Raw genomic sequence first — 26,324 nt, forward strand, 5'->3', positions numbered from 1 at the left:
GAATCAGGGGAGGGGAGAAAAGGCTAGAGAGTGGGAGAGGGAGCAGACAGGCAGGTGGGTGAAGGGTGGATGAAGAACAGAGAGAGGTGGATGAAGGGGGTGGGTCAAAGAAGAGATGAATAAAGAGGAAGAGAGAAAGAAGGGGCAAGGCGAAGAAGAGATGACACAAGAAGGGAAAAGGGGGCACAAAGGTGGAGAAGAACATTTTAAGACTAAAGTTCATAACCAAATAATTCAGGAGAGCATTAACAGAGAAGTTTAGTGAACTTTCAATTCAAGCACAAGTTCAAGAGGAAATGTTTTAGTTGCTTGTTTAAGTATTAGCAGTTCTTCTTGGCAGCACATTTCAGGTAAAGTGAGTCCCACGCGGGTTTCAGCTCTTGGGTAGGGCTGGATTATGCTGGCTTAGGTTTCAGTTTCTTAGATTCATGTATGAGGATGTCCATACTTCTAAGATGTTTCATGCCTCCAGATTTTTTTACTGCACAGCACAGGTAGTTTGGAAAAAGGGAGTGAATGACTTTAAAAGTAATGCAGGCTGATTCGAATTTTATTCAGGCCTCAACGGGGAGCCAATGTAGTTCTTTTATTTTGGCAGTAATGTGGTAGAAATTGCGGTTGCTGGAGATCAAAAGGGCTGTTGAGTGGAGGATGGTCTAATGGGGTACAAGAGAGTATTTAAGGACCTCAATGAGATTTGTGTTGCAGAGTTAATGCGGGGGATAACCATGGATTGGACGACTAGGTGGAAGACATTTGGCTGGAAGAAAGGTCTGAGTTTTTTTTCTATGAAGAGTAGAGATAGTCTCGTGGTTGAGGTGGGATATCATAGCTAGAGTGTGGTCAATGCAAATGCTTATTTACTGTACTTCAGATAAGAGGCATGTGATGAAGTCAGAGGCCTCAAGTTCCTTGAGCCATTCAAAGTTGAGTTGGAGATGGTAGTGCTTGTCCATGAGTGCACATTCAGGTTTGTCTGGTTTAAGTTGGAGTAAGTAGGTGGCCATGTTGTAGTGCAGCTTTTCTAATCAGTCTTTCAGAGTGGATATGTTGTGAAGGGAGTTGGTCTCAATGAAAATCTGGGAATCATCGGTGTATTGGTGGATCTTGACATCTATGTGCTTCTTTAATTTTTTTTCAATGGCCCCATGTACAAGTTAAATAGTATGGGAGGAAAGATGGAACCCTGGGAGAAACCACGGGTGATGTTGGATGAAGCAGTGTCAAGTTTCACCATCTGTTTGAGACTGTCGAGAAAGGAAGTGAACCATCTGAGGACTTTTCCGCAGAAGCCCATGCAAGTCTCGATGGCTCTTTGGTGGTTAACCGTGTCAAAAGCCCCAGAAAAGTTGAGGAGAACAAATAGACATGCACTTTCGTTGTCCAATGTGCTGCTGATGTTCGTAAGTATTTTTACTGTGGTTGTTTCAGCGCTGCAACCCTTGCAAATTCCAGATTGATAGGGCCAATGAGATGGTTTTACATAGTTAAACTATGCCAAGTAAAATGATGGCTATATATGTGCATGGTTTGCGTTTGATTGGGCCTTCACTTATGTTTGACTCATGAATATATTACACATCTATGAATGGGTGCATGGTTATATTCAGAATTTAGTTCTGCCAATTTTGCCAACTCTACTTTTTCATAGCGTATGATTTTCACACACATAAGTAGAGTTAAAAAAATGTTGCCATTCTACTGAAATGTCTTTCTATTTTTCAATAGTTGCAAATATTTATATATGCAAGATAACCTTTGCGAAAAAATGGGGATATCGGCATACTTTACCAACACATAAACCGACCATTTAAAACCACAGTAACCCCTACATTTAGTGGGTGGGAGGAAATGAATGACAAGATGTTTGAAAATATCTTTAAACTGTGGTTAATTGGTCAAAGCTTCAATTGCATTGCTTTCCCCTTTTCACTCCTTTGCTACGCTCAGCAGACGGCCACTATTTTCATCTCAGTAGATTAACATATGTGGTAACAAGTGTATGCGTAGCGATCAGTACGCAGAGATGTAACAGATACACATGAGTTATTTTCACCTTTGCGAATCCTGTATTATTTATTCATTTGTATATTGGACTTGGCCCTTTTTGCTGGGTTATCCCCAAACTGTTTGCCTTCCTCCGCCTATTTTTCTGACCTTCTTTTTGTTGGTTTTAGGACTCTGAGCACTTTACCATTGAAGAGGATGTGCTTTCCCCTTTAAACATGGTATGATGAGTTTACACCAGTTTGGCATATTTGATTTACATGTAAGTCCCTTGTGCAGTGGTATATAATATACCCAGGGCCTATAAATTAAATGCTTCTTCTAGTGAGCCTGCAGCACTGCTTGTGCCACCCACTGATGTAGACTTTTGAGCGTGTCTCAGGCCTGACACTGCGGGGCCTGCGTGCGCAGTTCACTGCCACTTTTCCTTGGCATTTAAAACTACTTGTCAAGTCTTAAAGACCACTTTTACTTTTATTACACATAGATCACACATAAGGTGGGCCCTAGAAAGCCCTATGGGAAGGGTGATGTCTACGTTAAAGGTAGGACATGTGACTTTATTGTGTGGCCTATCCTGGTAGTAACAAACAGCCTATTTTGTTTCTTACTGTTGTGATGCCTACTCCTCTCATAGGCTAGCATTGGGAATTCCCTTATATATGTCTAGGTGGTAATTCTTGATCTGAAAGAAGTAGCGTTGCCATGTTTCGTATGTTTAGAACTATTTTAGAAATGCCACTTTTAGAAAGTGGACATTTCTCTGTGCTTATGACTCTTTGGGGCATATGTACAAGCCCCTATCGCCAATGGAACATCACTTTTTGTGACGTTTCCGTGGCGATAGGGGCTTTGCTTTATTTACAAGGCAGCATTAAGCCACTTAACGTAGCTTAACGCTGCCTTGTAAATAAGGCCCCTTTCATGCTATGCTTAGCGTGAAAGGGGTGGGCAGTGGGTGTTGCAGTGGGCGTTCCACCGCAACACCCATTGATTTTGACACTGCTCCCTATTTACAAGGGCAGCGTAAATAGGCGGCAGCACCAAAATTAAGACCCGGGAAAACCTGGTCTTAACTTGGTGAAACGAGGAGAAATGCTTTATTTCTCTTCGTTTTTGCTTTTTCCTTGTGTGCTGACTTGTGCAGCACACATAGAAAAAGCAAAATGTCTTGGATTGTTTATGTGTAGGAAGGTGACCCTTCCTGCACACAAACAATCCTTAAAAAAATGACATTTTGCATTAAGCAGCGCACATAGAAGTGGCATTTAAAGATTGTTTATGTGCAGGAAGGGACACCTTACTACACATAAACAATCTTCCCCTGCACGCAGACACTCTTGCACTATGGTGCAAGGGTGGCTGTGTTGGTGCTACACTGCAAAGTGTTGCGCCAGCGCAGGGGGAAACGCAAGGCTGCACCATATCCTTGTAAATATGGTGCAGCCTTGCACGGCTAATGCCGCATTCCGCCACTTCTTTGTAAATATCCCCCTTTGTGTTTTGCAGCCTGACTCCAATCCAGGTCTAGGCCTGGGTGACAACTACACTATGTGCATACTTCCCAGACAGCCACCACACAGGAAGGGTTGGGTGTGACAGGATTGCATCTGCATCATCTGCATACTGATGGTCTTCCTGTACTGGGAGAGGGAAAGGGCGTTGACACTTTAAAATTGTATAGGCTTTGTCTTGCCACTACATAAAAGGGCTGATTTACCCCCTACTGATGTCTGGAGCCAGGGCTGGGTTGAAAGAGATTGTTGCGCACTTCTAAAGAGTTCTTTTGAAGTCACCCCTTGAACAAGGAAAATTTTGAGTATAAGTACAGGGGCTGTGGCTATGATTTTAGACACTCCGTGGACTTGTAACCATATGCTGTTGGCACGACAAACGTCACATTGCAAGAGGACTGCTGGGCTGCTGGGAGGAACTGCCATTTGAGCTACCTGGTTTGTTGTGCTGGTCTGCTGCCTACTAATTACTGGGCTGAAGAAGGGACTGCCATTGGCAAACTATCTTTATATGCTGGCCTGCCACCTGCTCCCTGCTTTAGTTCCCTGCAAGTGATCTCCAAGTGTTTTTTCACTTGCTCCCCCGTTCTGGTAATCTGAACCTAACCTAAAGATTGACTCTAAGCCCTCTGTCATGAGGAAGTTCAGTAGTAGCGAGCTACGTGTGGGCTGTGATTAGCTACTCGATGCCTAGAACCTACAAGCAGCACGTGGTTAGCGATGTTATTTGCTCCTGGTTTCTGCAGACTAGCGCCTGGTGATGGTTACATTTTTCACTACGTTTTTGTCAAAAACAGCCAGAGGAGAGCACTGTCCGCCCCCAGCTTTTCTGTGAGGATTCTTAATTTACTGCCACTGCGAGGGAAACCCTGTCCCTAGCCACACTCGAATTGCCTTAGCAACCGGGACTCTTGCCCATGACATGTATACGGGGGTAGAACAGAGTTGCCCTAGTGAGAAGGAGAAGTAAGAAGTGAGAATCACCCCATGCACAGAGAAGTTCTCAGCTGCCGTGCTGGGAGCCCGGCTTCAAGGGAAGCAGAGAAACTCCACTGGCATCACACTGGGGGCGGGGCCCGGTGAGGGAATCCGTGCTAGCCCTTCACATTCAGAATCCTGAAGGTCATGTGGCACGGAAAGCTGCACCTGCCCCACTTGATGCAGGCCAGACCTTGTGGATGCCTGCACCCCTGAAAGTTGAGGTTTACCGGTCTTGCGGGCCCGGCAGTCGGTTGCCGCCATGGGCTAAGGAAGCCTATTACGTACAGAAAGGCTCAGGGTTGAGCAGCTGACTTTCTTTGTACACTGACTGCCGGGGACCTAGCAAGGGTGCCCCGGGTCATCCTGCAGTTGGTGCCTACCCCCTTTTTCACAGGATAAAAATGCACCTGGAAGCATTAGCTCTGTAGTTCAGCCGTACGGGTGGCCCGATCACTCCTGTAAGTTGTTGATCGAGAAGCTTATAAATCACTGCATTTCATATAGCAGGCGTGCAGGGGCTCCTGCAGCCCACGCTGTTGGCATAAACACATCCATTACAACTAGGCCATAGTACTGACCAATAACCCTGCTAATAGGAGGGCAGGTGTTCCTGTGCCCATGCTCCCTTGTTGTTACTGATGTACTTAGGGTGACATTTTGTGATTTATGTACCACTGGTGATATTGGGTGATTTATGTGTTATGCCTCTAACTTAACTGCTGCATTTATTGCCCTGAGGTTCTAATATGTTGTTTTTATTCTTGCACTGTCAGGATAACAAGAACTATTACAGGATTTACATTATATGCAAAGTTTATGTATAAAATACTATATATTTTTATTTATCCTTTGTTCGAGTCACTTTGTGGCGTATTCATTGTATTTCTGTTCGAGTGTGTTGCGCAAACGCTTTACACATTGCGTCTGATGATAAGTCTGCCTTCTCTGCGCCAATCTACCTGAGGGTGAGTAAAGGTTATCTTTGGTGTGTAACTGACTTACCCTGACTAGAGTGGTGGGGTCTGCCTGCCTTAGGTGCATACCCTAGCCAACCAGAAACCCCATTTCTAACAGTGTACATTACAACTTTTTTTCTATGCTTATGTATACGCTGTCAAGGTAGCTAAGTGAAATACATCTCTTTGCTGAAATCTAGTGCTATTTTTTTAAGTGATTTTTTTTATTTAAGGCTTTTATTCATGTCATGGTTTTTGTTATTGATATTACATTTGAAGGAGCAAATAATGAATAAATATTTAATCAAATAGTTATATAGTAGCCTACTACTATGTTACAATGTCACTTAATCACTTTATAACTGCAACTTTAAAATGGAGACGGATTATGGCGCTGCTTCCACCCTCACAGCCGTACATATTCTCACTACTCTAACGCGCACAAAACATACGCTAGACTAGATTACTTACTGGCCTCTGCACCGCTACATGCTCTAGCGACAGATGTTGAGATAGGAGTGGCATCTCTCTCTGACCATGCGCCGGTAACTGCCACCTTTACTCTCCCTTCCATGCAGCGACCCTCACGACAATGGCGTCTCCGCGACTCCCTTCTGCACCGTGCAGTGGTAGTGGAACAGCTACAGCGCTCAATTCAAGATTTCCTCACCCACAATGACAATACTGACACCTCCCTTTCTAGACAATGGACTGCGCTTAAAGCAGTTGTCCGTGGGGAACTGTTAGCCAGCTCGGCGGCAGAAAACACAGAGCGTAAACGCAAATGAGACGACCTTACCCAGAAAAGGAGAGAGCTAGAGCAGATGCATCAAAGGACGGGGGCACCAAGGGTCTGGCACCAACTAAAAGCCATGCGGCAACAGCTCGTAGCCCTGGATCAAGATAGAGCGGAATATGCAGCCCTTAGACTACGACACGCATATTACACTGGGGGGGGACAGATGTGGTCACCTTCTCGCCCACAAATTGCGGGAGATCCGTCAGAGGCAAGGGGTACAGGAGTTTCGCCGTGAGGACGGATGTCGAGTCGTAGAGGACTCCGACATTGCCGAGGCATTCCAAGCTTTTTACGCCTGCTTATACTCCAGCTCACCACTGTCTACTGCAGACGGGGCAGCTTACCTAGCAGCCACAGAACTATCCGCCCTGACTAAAGTCCAGGCTGATCACCTGGACAGAGATATCATAATAGAAGAAGTCATAGAGGCCATCTCTCGCCTTAAGCCTGCCAAGGCCCCAGGGCCGGACGAACTCTCCGCTACATTTTACAAAGCGTTCTGCGCGCTACTAGCCCCGATTCTCACTAAGCTATTTAACTCGTTCGCTGAGCCTGGAGTGATACCGGGAGAAATGCTTGAAGCTTCCATAATGGTTATCCCAAAACCGGGTAAGGACAAGACAGCATGTGGAGCCTAACGCCTCATATTCCTTCTCAACGTCGACATTAAACTGTACACGGGGATACTGGCCGCACGCCTGGTGCCCTATGTGCCGGGCCTGATAGACCCCGATCGGGCAGGCTTCATCCCTCACCGCCAAACAAATGACAATACCAAAAGGACACTCCACCTTATCGAGAAAGCCTCCCGGACACAGGGGGAATATATGCTGCTCACTATCGATGCCGAAAAGGCCTTCGATAGGGTCCACTGGCCATATTTAGAACAGGTTCTCGAAGGGGTGGGGATAGGGGAGAAATCCCGGATACGCATCTTGAGTTGCTATCGATTCCCCGCTGCCACAGTACGAGTTAATGGCCACACATCATCCCAGTTCCCTATAGAGAGGGGTACAAGGCAAGGGTGCCCTCTGTCACCCCTCCTCTTTGCGTTCTATATGAAACCTCTAGCTCATCACATTCGGCACAACCCAGCGATCACGGGGATTAAATTTGGTGGCGATAAGCACACGATCAGTCTATATGCTGATGATGTTTTAATCTCACTATCGAATCCAACTATTGCGTTACCAGCGAGCTTCGCAGAATTAGAGACCTTTGCGCAAGCTTCAGGGTTTAAGGTGAACATGGACAAGTCGGTGGCTCTTGATCTCTCCCTAACATCGGCCACCCGTGCATACCTCCAGGAACTTCTTCCCATTCAGTGGGCGTCGAGTTCAGTTCCCTACCTAGGGGTACAGCTGGCCTCATCTCTGCCAACTATAGTCGCCACCAACTACGCGCAGCTACGGTAAAAAATCCGCAAGGAATTGGGCCAGTGGAAGCATTACCCGCTTTCCTGGCTTGGTAAAATAGCGGCAGTTAAAATGACCATTTTACCTCAGATTTTATATCTGTTCCAAACCCTACCTCTCCAGCCCCCAAAGGGATGGCTACAACGCACACAGTCCGAACTCGCTCAATTTATCTGGAGTGGACGCAAACCACGGATGAAGCAAGCACTGTCGGTACTCCCACCGGATGAGGGGGGTCTTGAAGTTCCTAACCTCCACCTATATTTCCAAGCGACACAACTGCATCATTTAGTAGAGTGGAGCCGACTGGAGTCGGAGAAACACTGGCTATTCCAGGACCAAGCAATAGCCGCCAAGCCTCTACAGGGGATCCCTTTTCTCCCGAAAGTGCACAGACCGCTTAATCTGTATGCGTCACATACCACCCAAGTCATTCTTGACACCTGGCACCATACCAACCTCAAGCATGACTTAACCACCTTTCCCTCGCCACTTACTCCTCTGCTCGATAATCTCGACTTCCAGCCAGGCATGGATGCAGCCGCATTTACACTTTGGAGGTCCTCAGAATGTCGCTCCTTAGGTAATCTCTTTGACGTAGATAGGATCATAACGTTTCAGCGGCTCAGATCGGAGTATGGGTTGCCCGAAACCGAAAAGCTTAGATACTCCCAGATCGGACACTGGGCCCATGCACTCCACAGTTAAGCCGTTTGCTAGTAGGCTCCTTTCTGCCTATGAGAGATGGCTTCTCACTCGCACATCAGATAACAAACTCATCTCAGACCTATACAAGATGTTGCTCACCCGGAACACACACACATACAATGCTAGCCGCGCGTGGTGGGAAAAGGACTTAGGTAGAACACTTAGCCATAAGCAATGGGAAGGGGTTATCACAGAGCCCGTCACTCAGCGTACCACATGGGACTGATGGAAACCCTCACAAAACTGGTTACTTATTGGTATTACACCCCCGAGCGTCTCCACTCGATGGATCCCAGCCGTGGGGCGCAGTGCTGGTGGGGATGCGGGAATACCGGTACCCTGGTACACCTACTGTGGGAATGCAGCCATCTCTAGGCATATTGGACTGAAGTGCTTGATGAGGTGGACAAGCACTTAGACACACAAATACCGCGCTTCCCCGTGTATGTCCTGCTTGGCCTTCCGAACCCCTTGACCTACCCCCTAAAATCTCGCAGAGGCGTCTGATCGCAATAGCGCTAGGCTCGGCAGTACAAAACATTCTTGCACACTGGCACTGGCACTAACGGGTTGGCTACATCGGCTCTGGCATGGTCTGGGAATGAAAAAGTTGACTTTAACTGTAGCAGGGAAGGAATCCATGTTCGATGATCTGTGGCAGCCATTTTTGTCCCTTTTATCCTCTGAATTCTGGGAAATCACCTGTCCCAGATATCTCCACCTCTTGCGGCTCTCTACCCCGCAACATGCGGGATCGTGATACCTTAATCTCCATAGCAGGACTCGAGCACCTCTTGGGTGTATTTCTTTGGTGGACAGGGAACGGGATGGGGGCGGTAGGGGGGGGGGGGTTGAATAAGTTTATCCTTTCCTTTGGTTGTGTTTGACTCTTTTGTGACATGTTCCTACATGCTTTGTCCTTCAGCTATGGTGCGTGACGACTGTATGCCTGGGTCTATGTTACAGCTCTCTGAAATACAGAACATGTCGATTGTTGATAAATCTCGAGAAACGATATAAACCATAGAAGTACGTTCCCCGCCGGCCGGTGGTTACAGGTGGGTGTAATGTTTATGATTGCAAAATACTTGATAAAAAGATTTAAACTATAAAATGGAGACATAAATAAATCAGTTTCTAACAGGGAACTTAAAACCATGGAAAATAAATATTGGTTATTTAATGACAAAAAAATAAATCAAAACGCACACACTGAACCAGGTTTATCACCGAGTTGAAGGGGCTATTCAAATGAAGGTAGCCAATGGGTAAAGTGGTCTGAGTCACTGCCCCATGTTGCATGCTGTGGTGGGCAGAATGTTGATTTAACAGATCAAAAGATGAAGTCCACTTTCAGTGTTTGTATATTTTATATGCTTAAAAAAGAAACAATAGCCAGACTATACCGCTAAAGCTGTTTAAAAGGCCAGACCTAAAAAAAAACAGGTACTCCGGTATAGGCAGAGCCAGCGCAGCTGAAATTGTCCCTGTTATTTACAGCGCTTAAAGGTGGAAACCTGTGGTGCTTAGCGCTACCTAAAGAAGGGCGGCAAAACTCTCACGAGACCCAGAAGCATAGTGAACGCCCTTCCAAGGCACTAATACATTTAATTCCTTAAACTGCCACCATAAAAAGTGCACGACTCGTTCTTTCTGAAAGCAAGGGCCCTTTGCGCACTATCTCAGATAAGGATGGAATTTCCTGAATCAGCACAGATAAAGCCATTGCACAAAACAGGCACCAAACCTATTAATTAAGTGGCTGCCTCTATCTTTTTTTATTAGTCTTGTTAAACATTTATTTACGACGTGGTTGTTATTTTCAGTGTCGCTAAAAAAAAGCTGAGACTTGAGGATCAAAGCCGGGTGTGTTCTGGTAATGTAATACTTTCTGTTTGAAACGGGTCTAAGGTTGTGCGTAGGAGCGGCTGTTTAGTAAAGAAAATATACACAGTAGCCTGAACTGAATGAATGCTTTTTTAGTGCATAGCAAACTGACGTGCTTCTAGGCACTCCCAATTTTAAGCAGATGAAGGAACTGAGGATGAAACAGATAATGTGATTTGCCCAGGATCATACAGTTTGGTGAAGTTAGTAAACTGGGATATGGAACCATGTTTCCTTGTTCCAATGTATGCCACTAGATAAGGGGTACAAAGGTACAGGCCAGGTGTAGCACTTTACTCTGGCCACCCCTAAGGGATAATAGCCATGACAGTTTTATTTGGTCAGTGTTCCTACCCCTCCGCGCCCGCTCACTGGCATTTCTTGCTAGGAGCAATTATATGACAAAAGCGGGTAGTTATCACTGCTACTGTGTGTGTGGCCCTAGTGTATCTTAGTGGTGCAATTTATATGCTGTCTGAGCCTATAAATCTATAACCGAGATAGGACTGATCTGTGAGCCAGAGATTGGTGCAATTCTTATATATTCACCCATCTGCCTTTCAAGTGAAATGTAAAATTAAAAACACGCAATGAAAACGAAAACCCATGAGAGATGGGAGTGTCTTTACTGACTATGTCACACGTGTTTTTTAAAAAAAGACTGCTATAAAAAAGCACCGTTTTCTCAAAATCCGAACAGCCCTGGGCAGGATCACCCTTGATTAGCACATCTTAAAAATGTGGGAATATACCATGGGTTTACCATCAATTAATTTGGACAGGGCTCTGTAAAATGCCGTTTGTTCCCCCACTCTGTCACCGTTGAGGGGAGAACAACCCACAGACTTCCCCAGTGATGCTGAGAATATTCACTTCGGGGAGATCATTTACCCTCTTCAATTTCAAAGATCTCCTGCTGTCATTGTTCATCCCAATAAATTCTGAGAATTTAGGAAGACTTCAGACAGAAGCAGAGAATTCTTAGAGGTGAAGTAAAGGGACAGAGCTGTGGTCACAGAACAGTCATAAGCACCACTAGCTGAAAGGGGACAGTGCCTTGCTTTAGTGCTTAATTTGTGCTGGTACTTGCAGGTGGAGAGTGTCAGGACTCCTTTTCAGGGACCTGGACTTATTTTCATCACCAGAATTTGACTGAGACCTGGAGAGAGAAAGGCAAAAAAGGGAAGAAGAAGGAGGAAGAGAAATACATAAAAACAGCAACAGCAGGAGGAGCAAGGATAAAAAAAACAGAACCTCCAAGAATGAGATAAACTGACAAGAAGTGAAGGGTGGTGGAAGTAATAGGCGTGAGGTGGAATTGATTCCAGACATGCTCGGGGTTCAACGACCATAGTTGCAGCAGACTTGGCGCTAAAATAAACATTGGGTCCCTCCATCTTTTTTTTAATTTTACAAATTAAGCAACTGCCTCCCAGGCCAACTATGTTTTTCTCGGGGCACATAGCTCTTAAATAATATATACAAAAGGGAAGTGCTGCCGCCTCCTCATCCACGCGTTCTGAGGAAGTCACTAGCCCTGGACAATGTTGCGATTATGTGTAAACCAATGAAAAAGAAAAACAGGCCTGGAGCCAGAAAATAGGGTTGGTTTCCGCCTTTTGCAGAACAACAAGGTTTTAAGAGTCAAACAGACAAGCAGGAGAAGTAAACCTAATTACTTGTAAGTTGCACAAAGGTAAATTCGGTTATAAATGTAAGTTTACAACTAAATTTAGCTCATGCACACCTGCCTGGAACCCAACAAAGGGATTCCTGGCTGGCATAAAATCTTTTACAGGTGCAGAGATTCCCACTGTGATTGCAGGTGGAGATTTCCAGAGTGGGAAAGAAATTCATCTCTCCTCCAAAAGGGGGAAGGAGGGAGGGGATTCTATTTCCCCACAAAGAAAAACAAAATATATAAAATGTGCATTTGCACAAGGATTCCATCCCCCTGTGCATAGGTTTACGGAAAACAGCCTTTACCACGAAGGCTTTTCTACGCGTTACGTTTACAACGGTACACTTACCTCGTAAACGTCTTCACAACGCGAATTGCTTCCACGACCGTCTTTACCACGCAAGCAACGTCATCACGGAACGTCTTCTTCCTCATCCGAAAAAATGTGTCAGTCCTTTTTTTAGTGTTGGCGAAGACGTGAGAAAAAGGCAAAAAAAATAAGAAAGGGGGCTTGGGGGGTATCCCCCCCAAAAAAAGAAAAAGCGGGGTAAAGGAAAAATCGAGGTAAAGGCAAAGCGTAGAAAAATATTCCATTGTAACGCATGCGTGGTAAAGGCATGCGTTGCAACGGAATGCGTAGTAACGACATATATTCTAGGTTTACGACATTGAAAATTGTGTGAGTTTCCTCGGAATCCGCATGAAAAGCTGTGCCAGGCACAACTTTTAATAAGAACTTCAATCGGAGTTTCTCGATTGCACAAAGTAGTAACATTTCACTCAACAAAGAGTTGAATGTAATTTTTCTACTTAGTGAATTAGCTCCACCTGCGCGTTACAGACAAGAGGATGCTTGCTATTCAAGCGATATTCCCAGAATGCAGAAGTGAACCCGTCTGACACTGTCTCAAGCTTGCATAACCATCTTTCAGGAAGTATGTCTGGACACCTGCTCTGAAGTGGGCACCATATGGTTCTAGAAGTTTCAGGGCTGCAGACATGCTCTCTGCTGTGTCTGACCACATTTCATAGGAACTGTGCACTCTGGTCTCTGCGGGTTGTGGCCCTGAACTCCACAGAGGCACTGACACTTCCAAATGTCTGCCTTGGATGTAGCGTTCATGGGTGTCGTATTATGCAAATACTAGCAAGACATCAAGCACTGCATGAACCTTTTAACATCGACACCTTCTTGTCTGCAACTGGGTGGAGCTGAGAAAGGACAAGCAATGGCAACTACAAAGACTCTGAGGCATGCTTATTTTCTGTCCTTGCACACCATTCATGAACCCTGGAGTTCCAAGGGCAGGGCCAGATGTACAAAGGTGCAAGCGAGGGGAAGCACACTACTCTTGGCTAATCCCAATGGGCGGCCATGACAGCTGTATTTTGTCAGCCTTTTGACTGGCATCTCATGCTAGAAGCAGAAAGCTATGCCAAAGGGCCCACTCCTCTCAAACCCAACTCAAACACGAGCCATGGTGGCTACAGGCCCCCACAGTGCAGGTGGGATGCCAAAACTTTAACCCCCCCCCTTCAGCTCATGAGCAAGAGATATCTGTGAGACATTGGAGACTAAGGGGCCCCTCTTCATATTCTGCAGGGGGCCCCATCATTTTGCGTTACGCAACTGCAGCTATTCTGGCTACAGCTGAGGCTGCTCTTCTGGTTCATTGTAGATCATTTAAACTGCTCCGCAGACCAGAACAGAAGGCTACATACACAGGTACCAGAATTCAGAAAATATTCAGAAAATAATAGTACTGCTCTTGAAAAATTATATTTTTAGTCCGAGATTCCTGTTTGTGGACATGTCCACCTATGAAGGCAGGCTTTACTTGAACCACAGAAACCATTCCAGCCTCCTAACACTTAAGAAGCAAAATATAGGCTTCTTCTCTTACATTTTTTTGTTTTTGTATACCTAACTATTTTCTTTTCATAGGCCTGTAAGGGATTTTTGCAAGGAACACAAAATAAATATGGATTAATACAGTAAGGTGTACAAAAATAAATATGGATAAAAAAGACGGCAATGTTAGAAAAATAAATGCCATATTAGTGTGAGCCTCAGTGGCCAGATACGAGTACAAACCTAACATATTTTATACATGAAGGGATGTTCTAACGGAATACAAAAAACTGAAAATGGAACTGATGATATATAAAAGCCTGAATTAAATGTTCTGTGTGATGAACTCACATGTGATGTCATTAGTCACTGCTTTCATGGATCACAAACGAGGTGAGCGCCAATGAGTGTCACAAAAAGAATATGACACACTTAAACACTATAGATTCTTTGAAGTGCTATTTGTGGATACCATATTTTATAACAACCAGGAATCTGGAATTTGGACTCTGGCTTTCTGCTGGAACATTTGCAGCTGTCAAGAGGACTGAAGTTAGTTTTCACTACTATAATAGCATTAATAATATCCGTTATCTGGTGAATGACACAACAGTAATGAAACATTGACAAATGACTGGGTACCCACATACCATATTCCTGAGTAATACTCATTTTTATGACAAAAGCAATAAATATTAACAGAGGCCAGAGGCCAAAGTCCAAATCAATCCCACATAAGATAACCATTGCGTCATGTGGTCCTGTTTTCAGGTCAATAAATGTGCTGTCGATGCACTATGCACTAAGGACCCGGTCTGCTAATGGGCAAGTCACACTGCAGTCAGTGACTGGTTCATCATTGGGGCTTTATTTTACAGTGCGATTGATATAGCCATAAGTCGTATGCAAATGTGGATGTGCATGCAGTTGCGAAACGTCCTACCTAATGAATATTAATAAAGCGGTAGGGATTCTGTGACTGCCTACAAATGTCTACAGAGGCAAGAATGGAAGCCTGCAAGGGTCAGCTGATCCCGGGAAACCCTTTTTGGGTAGCTGTTGCGCCTTATAAATTCAATAATAATAATAATAATCCCCTTCCTTGCGTACGCATTCCTAGCAGAGAACGACTTTTTTTTTAATAGCAACCTGTGGTCTTTAAAGGAAAAGGCGCGGCTTTTAAAGTAACGGTTTTCCTGCTAGTAATTACATTGGGTGAAGCATGCAGTGGGCTCTCGACCTCTGTCTGCTTCTCCAAGACTGGCAGCCAGAATTCCCAAAAGGGACGCTGTCCCACTGGGTCCCTTTCGGGTGAGGTTTGTACGCTACTGGAATATGAAATAGTGCTTTGCAAAAACATGTTTATTGCTCTGAAACACTGCAAATGCTGAAAAAGATATACAAATCGTCATATAATTGATGCACAGTCAAAATGAAGTATGATAAAATAACAATGTATAGTGTTGTCTCGGAGTTTCCAGCATAGACCCTGAAGGACAAATCCATGCCAGATTTCCACGAATCCCAAAAAACTGTAGTTACATACAATGACACTAAATAGAGCTCAACTACCTAGCAAATAGTGTGAAAACCGAGGTTGGATCCCCTCATTGTAGACATTTAAACCTGTAGTCCACACATGATGGATTATTGTATATGTTTCAGTAGAATGCCTTAGACAAGGTCAGATTGGATTAGTATCAATGGTAATAGTTTTCTGTAGGTAATAACTTTCATTAGGTACAAGTGATCTACAAACCTCATAGGCCTTTCTGTGTCCGGGAAAGGACTCACAATTCAACGACTCGTCCCCGGCCAGGTCAATTGCCACCACTGTGTTGTTCCGATACTTCTTGCATAGCTCCACCACCTCAGATGACCAATCTGCCAGTTATAAGAATGAAAAGAATTATTCACCAAAAATTCTTTCCTCAAACTAAAAATCATGTTATCTACTTGATGTAGTCAGTTAGGACATCCTTCCTATTGAGTGAACCACCAATCGTAACTGCCTGCCGTCAGTGGACTTTTCATGAAAACATGCATCTCGTTCTTGATTCGAATTTCTTATTAAAACAATCAACCTAGTGTTCAGAAAAAAGACCTATAATTAACTGTCAAGAATCACCCCAACTGTTAATAGGGAGTTTAGTTTTATATATCAGTGTCTCTTAATACTTGAGGCAAGGATAAATTGAATAAATTTCATGTCCCTAACGAGCCGAGTACAGTCAATTATTTTCAAGGCCGAACTGGCCATAGAAGGCACCAGGTGTTTTCCCGGTGGGGCGGAAGGATGCGGGCTGGTTTGCGTTCTCAGTCCGGCCCCGACTATTTTCAAACAATTTATACTTGCTACTCGACCCGACCAGATATCACTAAGCTGTGTCCCACCCCCTGAAAAAGGCTTCATTAAGGTTCAAAACTACTTGGTAGTACAGCAATTTATGATCCCCCTCTCCTGGGAGTATGCATTAAATTACATTGTTTTGGCCCCAGATTGATTCCTATTTTCTAGACATAAATTAAATCTATTGTGATCCGTATATTTATTCAAGCATTAGATGTATTTGTGCTTTAATCTTTTGATTTTTTTATTCTTAATGATTGCATTGGGTGTATCCATATTTTTGTTTGTAACTGTTCTAAAGGATTACTGGTGATGCTGATGGCCCTTAGGAGGTAACGGCATTTCGATGAGGTGTGTTACTTCCACGTCAGTTTTTTTATCAACGATCCCCTGATATAACATTTAATGCACACTTCCATAATGTGCAATATATCTATAGTTAGTTGCCTACACCCAAAGTTGCACTTCTGTGGGTATTTTATAGACCCTTGTGGGTGCCTTACAAAAGATTGATGTGTTGATAATTCAACATTTGAATATTTTGATGATATATTTTTGCCATTTTACACCTGAAATTTCTGTAGGAAAGTGCTGTCAAATAAACGTTACTGATGTAGCTTATCGAATGAATGTACACTTATACAGCAATATCCAGAATATAATGTATTTTGACATATATTCTGAAAGTGTATGGATAGTATAAATAAAATGATTATTACAACACATTTATGGAGTCGCCATGAAAAAGCAGTAAACAGTTGGTAGTAAGACGAGAAGCAGAGAGAAAAGGAAGCAATAGATTAAAATAGGAGATGATGATACATAGAGCAAGAGTGAAAGAAACAGATATTAAGATAGTGAGAAAGGGAAAAAGTATGAGAAAAAGCAACAGACAGTGATGCATAGTGACTGAAATTAAGAAAATTATAGTGAGAAAGAAAAATATGGAGAGAGTTAGAGAGGATGAGTGTGAGAAACAAGCTAGTGAAAAATCTAGAGAAAGAAAGAGCACAGAATGGGAGAAAGGCCCACCAGAAAGTGAGAGGAAAGAAGGAGAGAGAGAGCTAGCCAGTTAGAGGGGAAAAGAGACAAGAGAGAGAGACAAAAAGGAGAAGAAGTAGTTAAAATGAGAGAGAGAAAGAGGAAGCTATTTCCTATGTTTGCAACTCTCTCTACCAACCAGCATGAATTGACCAGTGATATGCATATACTATTATTCATAAAAGTTCCCTAAGCATTTTCCGCCAAAGATGATATTGAGCAAAATATTTAATTTCAAATGGTAGGTAGCTTGGATGTATTTTCCTATCAAGATATGTGCATGCTGCTAATAGCAGACAGGTGAAAAGACGAGGGGTAAGCTGTTTAGAAAATGGCAGAAAATTGAGATTTTCAAAGCTGGAGGTGTAAAAGAAAATCGAGGTTTTATTAAAGACACAGAGGCTCAGGTTATGTGCAGTCTCCTTTATTCCGTTCCACGCGGCAACACAATATTCCATAGCAACAGTAGAGAAAAAATATAAACAACACTATATAACATCAGGAATGCGAGTCAAGGCTTGCTTCATGCAGAAACCTCAAACAGAACTCCTTCTTCAAGAATTCATTCAACATCTCGAGTTGTGAAGCTCCTCCAAAACCTTCCTATATTTAACCAATAAACTAAACCCAAATCATCATTAGCACTTCTATTTAGACGTAAAAACAAGTCTATAGAGATCATCAAAATATATCATTTTAAATAAAGATTATTACTGGTAGTATAACACAAAACAAACTAAATTAACAAAAATTAACACCTCCTCAATTTAAGGTGGGGATAATGTGAGCCTTCATAACTCTAATAAAATCTGGGTTTTCTTTAAAACTTTCAGCTTCCAGACCATAAATTCCAATTATGTGCTAGATTAAAGCCCTCTTACATTGGACACAAGTCTAAATGATATCAAGCAGAGTGGCATCGCTAACTTCCAAGAAAGCAATTTTATGGGTAAATCCTTATTGCCTGGCCAATTTAGTAGCAAATGTAAAACCATTTTCACATCCCACAAAATAGAACATTTAGCTCTTGAAGGTCCCCAAATGAATGCTTTCCATCAATCTACATTCCAAACCCAATTTTCCCACAGGTATTTTGTCCACTAATGAATGTTCTTCAGAAATTGAGTATCTGTAAGTGTTTAGAGTTTAATAAGACAAACCATTTTTAAACGAATATGCCTCGTTATCCAGCAGTCTTTTTCCCCGCAGGGAATTACAACACGGTCGTTACAACAACCGCGTTGTAATTCCACATACCATTACCCTGCAAGTCATAACAACGACTTGCGCAGGGGGGGTGCTGGATGTTGGAATAGTCTAATTTAAAATTCCAACTCCAGTCTGCGCGGACATTAGGGAAGGTGTTGGATTTTAAATCCAACACTTTCTCCCCCCTCCGCAAGTCATTGTTCCGACTTGCGGAGTAATGGTATGCAGAATTAAAACACGGTCGTTGTAACGACCGCATTGTAATTCCCTGCGGGGAAAACGTTTTGTGGTAAACGTTGTTTACCTTTTTAAACACATTCACCAAAATATTCACCACCTGCACTCAGAGGTTTCCAGGCAATCAAACCCCCATTCGCCACACCAAGTATTTCATGCTTTCCAAGCTGAACCACATCTTTTTTTAATTCCCGTGGCCCATGCTTCTTTGACCAACTCTGAAGCCTCTTTCGAAAAGCTGCTGATTCTCAACGCCCTCCTGAAATCATCCATGTCATCAACTGTAATTGTCCTGCTAGAACCAACTCATAAAAAATACTCTTGGACATTAGTCAGTAGTTCCAGATACACTGGCAGTGACAATGGAATCTAAACATTCAAACCTATTCCTATTGGGAACCAATCCTGAGCTGGCTACCAAGGTGTAATCAAAACCAAACATACTCAGTCCCTTTCCATCGGTAACCCACCATCAAAATCATTGAAAAAGGGTGAAATGCATATGCCACTACCCTCGGTCAAACCTGTAGGAAATCACCAACTGCCTCTTCCCCTAGAAATGGCCCCCTACTGACATAGCTCTGAAATTGCTCCAAATGTCTTAAGGCAAAGAGATTTATCTTTAGTTGACATAATGACAGAAACACTCTCTGTTCAACTTCCACTTGCTAGAATCTGTAAACAAACTTATGTTCCAATCTGCTTCCATATTCAGTCTTCCCAGAACACTGTCTGCTCTCACTGAAATCGGTTTTTCTAAACAGTAATGTCAAAATTCGGTCAACTTCTTTGACCTCGCACCACCAAAATGGTTTATGTATCTGACAGCTGACACACTGTCCATTCTCAACAAAATAGTTCTCTCCTCTCCCTTCACTAGACTTTTCACAGCAAAAGAGTCTGATAAAAGCTTTAAACAATTGATATGTAAACTCTTCTTCCTTTGACCTCTTTCCAATTGAACATTACCTAGTCGTCACACCCCAACCTGTTAGTCTGGAATCCAACTCTACTACATTGCCTCTGAAAATAGACCTGCCATTCCAGGCATTTATATTCCTTTCCCACTAGAGGATTTCTTCTCTTTCATCCCCATTCAACCTCACATGGTAATAATACCACCATCCTTTGCAAAGGTATTCTTTCTCCAATCTCTGTAACAACTAATAAGGAAGTGGACCTGGAAAATTAGCTTGGATGGTTTCCGCTAACAACCTTATACAAGCTAAATCTTTCAGAGAATATTATTCTTTTTCCAGGATCTTTCTCAATTGTATCCTTACTTGTTTTACCTTGTCTGTTGGTAAACTTAATTAGAAGGAATCTGAATCTATCATAAAACCCAAATATTACAACTTCCTGATCTGTAGTAAAACGAACTCTTCCTTGTACACTATGTCACCACGTCCTTCCAACAATATTATTGTCATTTGCAAATGACCCAACAATATTTTGTGATTATGGGCCATAATCAATGTATCGTCCAAATATACTATTAAATAAACTACATGCTGCCTTAAAACAACTTCTACGGGTCTAATTTTGTTAAGCACCATGGTGCAGAAGACAAATCAAACAACAGATAAGTACATTTCCATCATCTGCTTTTCCAATAAAAAAATATATTTCTGATGTTGCTTGTGAATAGGGACTGTAAATTAAGCAACTAGAGATCTAAACATACCATCAAATCTTTGCACCTGAGCCCTTCTCTCACATGACGGTTCCCTCCATCTTTATTTGTTGACACACTACTCATTGATTTAGGTGTTGTAAATTTAGAACCAGTCTCGTTCTTCCATTCTGTGGAACCTTCTTTTTCTTCTTCACTATGGACACATTGCTTACAGAAATCACCTGCTCCTGTTTTCTCATGTTCCCGTAATTTCCCAGATGTCTTTCTCTAACAAATCCTTCTCCTGTAGAAAACTGAATTTTGTGTAGCATATGACATTTATTTGGTTCTTCAAAAAAAATCTATTCTGAATCCTTTCACTGTTTCTGATACCTATGGATCATGTGTTGTCCTCTCCCACAGACGTAAAAACTCCGTTAGAGGCCCTGCTTCCTTTGGTAGGGACAAATTCAAAGGAAAAATCCCCCTCACCTGAAACCTTGCCTGATATTTGTCCTCTACTTTGGCTTCCTTTCTCTTTATAGATAAAAATCCTCCAACCGTTCCTCTGCCTCTACAGAAGGGCTGTTCTTGGCAATAGTAGTTGAGGTCTAAATTGAACGCAACCCGGAAAGTGACCTCGTCCTCTCCGATTCCTCCCAAAAACACCACCTCTGAATACTCTTCTCATGCTGCATTGTGCGTTATCTAAATTGGTAAAAGCTCCTGCATATTTTTCCAACTCTTTGAGAATCCTATCCCAGAACAGACCTTTTCATTTTGCTCCCTCCTCTGTCTGAGCCATATCTACTAACTTAGGTTTTATTCTCATGAAACTGGATTTTCTCCATTGTGCCGATATTGCAGCATTTGCTTTGCACAACAAACACACAGTTCATTGAATCCACCTCGTACTTAAACATGTTAAATCCACATTAACCCTTTTTTTTGCAACATCTTCTTCTGTGATTGCAAAGATTCCTGGAACTGGACCATGTATGTCAAACATTTTATCCTGGCATATTCTCGAAGATTTCTTCAACTCTTTCTTTGGATCTTTGCCTCACTTCATCATGTACCTTGCCATTTTGGGTCTAAATCAGGGGTCAAACATACTTTATTGGGTACTTCTGGTCGTGAGCACTCCGATCTTAAAACATTTCTTTTCTCTAAACAGAGGTTTCTGCGTTTTACAAGGCAAATAATCTCAATATGTGGTCCATAGACACCGGACATGCCACCGCTCCGCTCCCACACAGCCAAAGCTCCCTGCTGGCTGCCCGCCAGATTACCCGTTGTCTGGCATACAGTCCTTTGGTGTTCCCATGGCAGTGCCTTTATAAAAGGCACAGCCATAGCAATGCCAAAGCCCGTTCATGCACGGCATGGACTCTGCTGTCCATGCCATGCAGGAAATGGGGTGCATGTGCCCTCCTGCATGCATCCCCATGGCCTGAGACACCAGGTGACCCTGTAGGGCCCCCTTAGTTTTCTCACCTCCTGCAGTTTCATGGCGTGAACACTGTCAACACAGCGATGGACATACTCCGACTAGTGTTGGTTTCAGATAACTGAGTGAAAGAGGAAGCAAGGTGGGCTTGTCAACTCTTACCTCCACCCGCATTGGCACGTCCTGGCAGGAGTGGCTTGTCAAAGGTATGCTCTTCAGCCAGGCAATGGTAACATTGGACCTATGCCTATTATGGGTTTTAGGTCATATCAACCATAAATCCGCTGGGAGCTTAGAAAGGATGGGGGCCCCTGGCAGGAAGGGGCATGCTGGCCTTTGTAGGTCATATCAACCATAAAGCCGCTGGGAGTTTAGAGAGGATGGGGGCACCTGTCCTGAAGGGGCATGCTGGCCTCCGGTCCTGGATGGGCTAAGACTTGTGTGACTGGACCTGTGAGACGCCCGGTAGCAGCATTTTGGAAGTAAAGAGGCCTACCTTGGTGGGGGGCCCTGGTAGTGACGGTGGCCACTCAAAGGTATTGCTCTTCAGCCAGGCAATGGTAACAGTGGACCAACGCCTAATTACTGGTTTTAGGCATACCAGTCGAAATCCATGGGGATTTTAGAAGGATGGGGGCACCTGTCCAGAAGGGGCATGCTGGCCTCCGGTCCTGGATGGGGAAGACTGGTTTTGGCTGGACCTGGGAGACGCCCGGTAGCAGCATGTTGGAAGTAAAGAGGCCTACCTTGGTGGGGGGCCCTGGTAGTGACGGTGGCCACTCCCAAGGCTGTGGAGGAGTTACAGGGCGATCCAGAGTCTGCAGATACCAAGGGGTACTTCATGCAGCAGCACAGCGTGGTGCTAAGCCAGGATACCCAGGGATGTCTTAGCGTTGTCCCCTGGAAGAACTACGGCGCCCCGTTAGTCCTACGGGCGGTTGTGGGTCTGAGCAACCGGGGGCTGCCATAATACGCTCCGCCCACCTCTTTCGGGGGGGGGGGGCGTGAGTAAGCAAGTGGACTGGTGGTCCACGGATGGGAGGGGTGGCCCCTCCCAAGATTTGGTATGCACCAATTGGCGACTGCCACGGTGTAATTTAGGCTTATCAGACGGGCAGGCGGCATAGGGGTTGGCCTGCCCTGGGATCGCCCGTAAGATAACCCACCATGTTGGCATATTGGTTATGCTAATAAACCTGCAGCAATATTTCTCCACTTACAAAAGTTTTGTGTGGTTTATTGATGTATTATGTGTGTTATGTGACTACAGTTGCCGATATTGGCACTATGCAAGGCTGCACAGGGGGGTTGCGCAGCAGCCCCCCTAAAAGGGCGGCCGCCTTAGTGCCACAGGAAGGCACTGGAGTCGCCGGTCTAGACCCTGGGCCACGGCCAGGGAAGACGTCCGGCCGACCCATTTCCGGGGAGGGGGTAGGGGACAGGGGTATTTAGGCTGTCCCCGCCCATCCTTAGCCCTCTTGTCCCTCGCCGTCTCGCCTTGCCCGCCCCTCCGCTTACCCGGCAGCCGGAGGTACAAGGTGTGAGGGGGGTTTAGGTTTTTCTAACATGTTATTTTGTGTTGCAGGAGGAGTTACAGGGCGATCCAGAGTCTGCAGATACCAAGGGGTACTTCATGCAGCAGCACAGCGTGGTGCTAAGCCAGGAGACCCAGGGATGTCTTAGCGTTGTCCCCTGGAAGAACTACGGCGCCCTGTTAGTCCTACGGGCGGTTGTGGGTCTGAGCAACCGGGGGCTGCCATAATACGCTCCGCCCACCTCTTTCGGGGGGGCGTGAGTAAGCAAGTGGACTGGTGGTCCACGGATGGGAGGGGTGGCCCCTCCCAAGATTTGGTATGCACCAATTGGCGACTGCCACAGTGTAATTTAGGCTTATCAGACGTGCAGGCGGCATAGGGGTTGGCCTGCCCTGGGATCGCCCGTAAAATAACCCACCATGTTTGCATATTGGTTATGCTAATAAACCTGCAGCAATATTTCTCCACTTACAAAAGTGTCGTGTGGTTTATTGATGTATTATGTGTGTTATGTGACTACTGTTGCCGATATTGGCACTATGCGTTTTACAAGGCAAATAATCTCAATATGTGGTCCATAGACACCGGACATGCCACCGCTCCGCTCCCACACAGCCAAAGCTCCCTGCTGGCTGCCCGCCAGATTACTCGTTGTCTGGCATACAGTCCTTTGGTGTTCCCATGGCAGTGCCTTTATAAAAGGCACAGCCATGGCAATGCCAAAGCCCGTTCATGCACGGCATGGACTCTGCTGTCCATGCCATGCAGGAAAGGGGGTGCATGTGCCCCCCTGCATGCATCCCCATGGCCTGAGGCACCAGGTGACCCTGTAGGGCCCCCTTAGTTTTCTCACCTCCTGCAGTTTCATGGCGTGAACACTGTCAACACAGCGATGGACATACTCCGACTAGTGTTGGTTTCAGATAACTGAGTGAAAGAGGAAGCAAGGCGGGCTTGTCAACTCTTACCTCCACCTGCATTGGCACTTCCTGGCAGGAGTGGCTTGTCAAAGGTATGCTCTTCAGCCAGGCAATGGTAACATTGGACCTACGCCTATTATGGGTTTTAGGTCATATCAACCATAAATCCGCTGGGAGCTTAGAAAGGATGGGGGCCCCTGGCCTGAACGGGCATGCTGGCCTTTGTAGGTCATATCAACCATAAAGCCGCTGGGAGTTTAGAGAGGATGGGGGCACCTGTCCTGAAGGGGCATGCTGGCCTCCGGTCCTGGATGGGCTAAGACTTGTGTGGCTGGACCTGGGAGACGCCCGGTAGCAGCATTTTGGAAGTAAAGAGGCCTACCTGGGTGGGGGGCCCTGGTAGTGACGGTGGCCACTCAAAGGTATTGCTCTTCAGCCAGGCAATGGTAACTGTGGACCAACGCCTAATTACTGGTTTTAGGCATACCAGTCGAAATCCATGGGGATTTTAGAAGGATGGGAGCACCTGTCCAGAAGGGGCATGCTGGCCTCCGGTCCTGGATGGGGAAGACTGGTTTTGGCTGGACCTGGGAGACGCCCGGTAGCAGCATGTTGGAAGTAAAGAGGCCTACCTTGGTGGGGGCCCTGGTAGTGACGGTGGCCACTCCCAAGGCTGTGGAGGAGTTACAGGGCGATCCAGAGTCTGCAGATACCAAGGGGTACTTCATGCAGCAGCACCGCGTGCTGCTAAGCCAGGATACCCAGGGATGTCTTAGCGTTGTCCCCTGGAAGAACTACGGCGCCCCGTTAGTCCTACGGGCGGTTGTGGGTCTGAGCAACCGGGGGCTGCCATAATACGCTCCGCCCACCTCTTTCGGGGGGGCGTGAGTAAGCAAGTGGGCTGGTGGTCCACGGATGGGAGGGGTGGCCCCTCCCAAGATTTGGTATGCACCAATTGGCGACTGCCACGGTGTAATTTAGGCTTATCAGACGGGCAGGCGGCATAGGGGTTGGCCTGCCCTGGGATCGCCCGTAAGATAACCCACCATGTTGGCATATTGGTTATGCTAATAAACCTGCAGCAATATTTCTCCACTTACAAAAGTGTCGTGTGGTTTATTGATGTATTATGTGTGTTATGTGACTACAGTTGCAGATATTGGCACTATGCAAGGCTGCACAGGGGGGTTGCGCAGCAGCCCCCCTAAAAGGGCGGCCGCCTTAGTGCCACAGGAAGGCACTGGAGTCGCCGGTCTAGTCCCTGGGTCACGGCCAGGGAAGACGTCCGGCCGACCCATTTCTGGAGAGGGGGGAGGGGACAGGGGTATTTAGGCTGTCCCCGCCCATCCTTCGCCCTCTTGTCCCTCGCCGTCTCGCCTTGCCCGCCCCTCCGCTTACCCGGCAGCTGGAGGTACAAGGTGTGAGGGGGGGGTTAGGTTTTTCTAACATGTTATTTTGTGTTGCAGGAGGAGTTACAGGGCGATCCAGAGTCTGCAGATACCAAGGGGTACTTCATGCAGCAGCACAGCGTGGTGCTAAGCCAGGAGACCCAGGGATGTCTTAGCGTTGTCCCCTGGAAGAACTACGGCGCCCCGTTAGTCCTACGGGCGGTTGTGGGTCTGAGCAACCGGGGGCTGCCATAATACGCTCCACCCACCTCTTTCGGGGGGGCGTGAGTAAGCAAGTGGACTGGTGGTCCACGGATGGGAGGGGTGGCCCCTCCCAAGATTTGGTATGCACCAATTGGCGACTGCCACAGTGTAATTTAGGCTTATCAGACGGGCAGGCGGCATAGGGGTTGGCCTGCCCTGGGATCGCCCGTAAAATAACCCACCATGTTTGCATATTGGTTATGCTAATAAACCTGCAGCAATATTTCTCCACTTACAAAAGTGTTGTGTGGTTTACTGATGTATTATGTGTGTTATGTGACTACAGTTGCCGATATTGGCACTATGCGTTTTACAAGGCAAATAATCTCAATATGTGGTCCATAGACACCGGACATGCCACCGCTCCGCTCCCACACAGCCAAAGCTCCCTGCTGGCTGCCCGCCAGATTACTCGTTGTCTGGCATACAGTCTTTTGGTGTTCCCATGGCAGTGCCTTTATAAAAGGCACAGCCATGGCAATGCCAAAGCCCGTTCATGCACGGCATGGACTCTG

General features: G+C 45.3%; 1 protein-coding gene across 1 annotated transcript in view; it reads right to left on the reverse strand.

Annotated features, from left to right (window-relative positions):
* Positions 1-26,324, reverse strand: part of ADA (adenosine deaminase) — a 266,233-nt gene that overhangs the window by 60,036 nt on the left and 179,873 nt on the right. The window contains exon 6 of the mRNA XM_085619334.1: positions 15,560-15,684. Within this exon, the coding sequence (XP_085475460.1) occupies positions 15,560-15,684 (125 nt within the window). The remainder of the gene's footprint in view (positions 1-15,559; positions 15,685-26,324) is intronic.

Source organism: Triturus cristatus, chromosome 7 (assembly GCF_964204655.1).
Source record: "Triturus cristatus chromosome 7, aTriCri1.1, whole genome shotgun sequence".
In the NCBI taxonomy this organism is placed as follows: domain Eukaryota; kingdom Metazoa; phylum Chordata; class Amphibia; order Caudata; family Salamandridae; genus Triturus; species Triturus cristatus.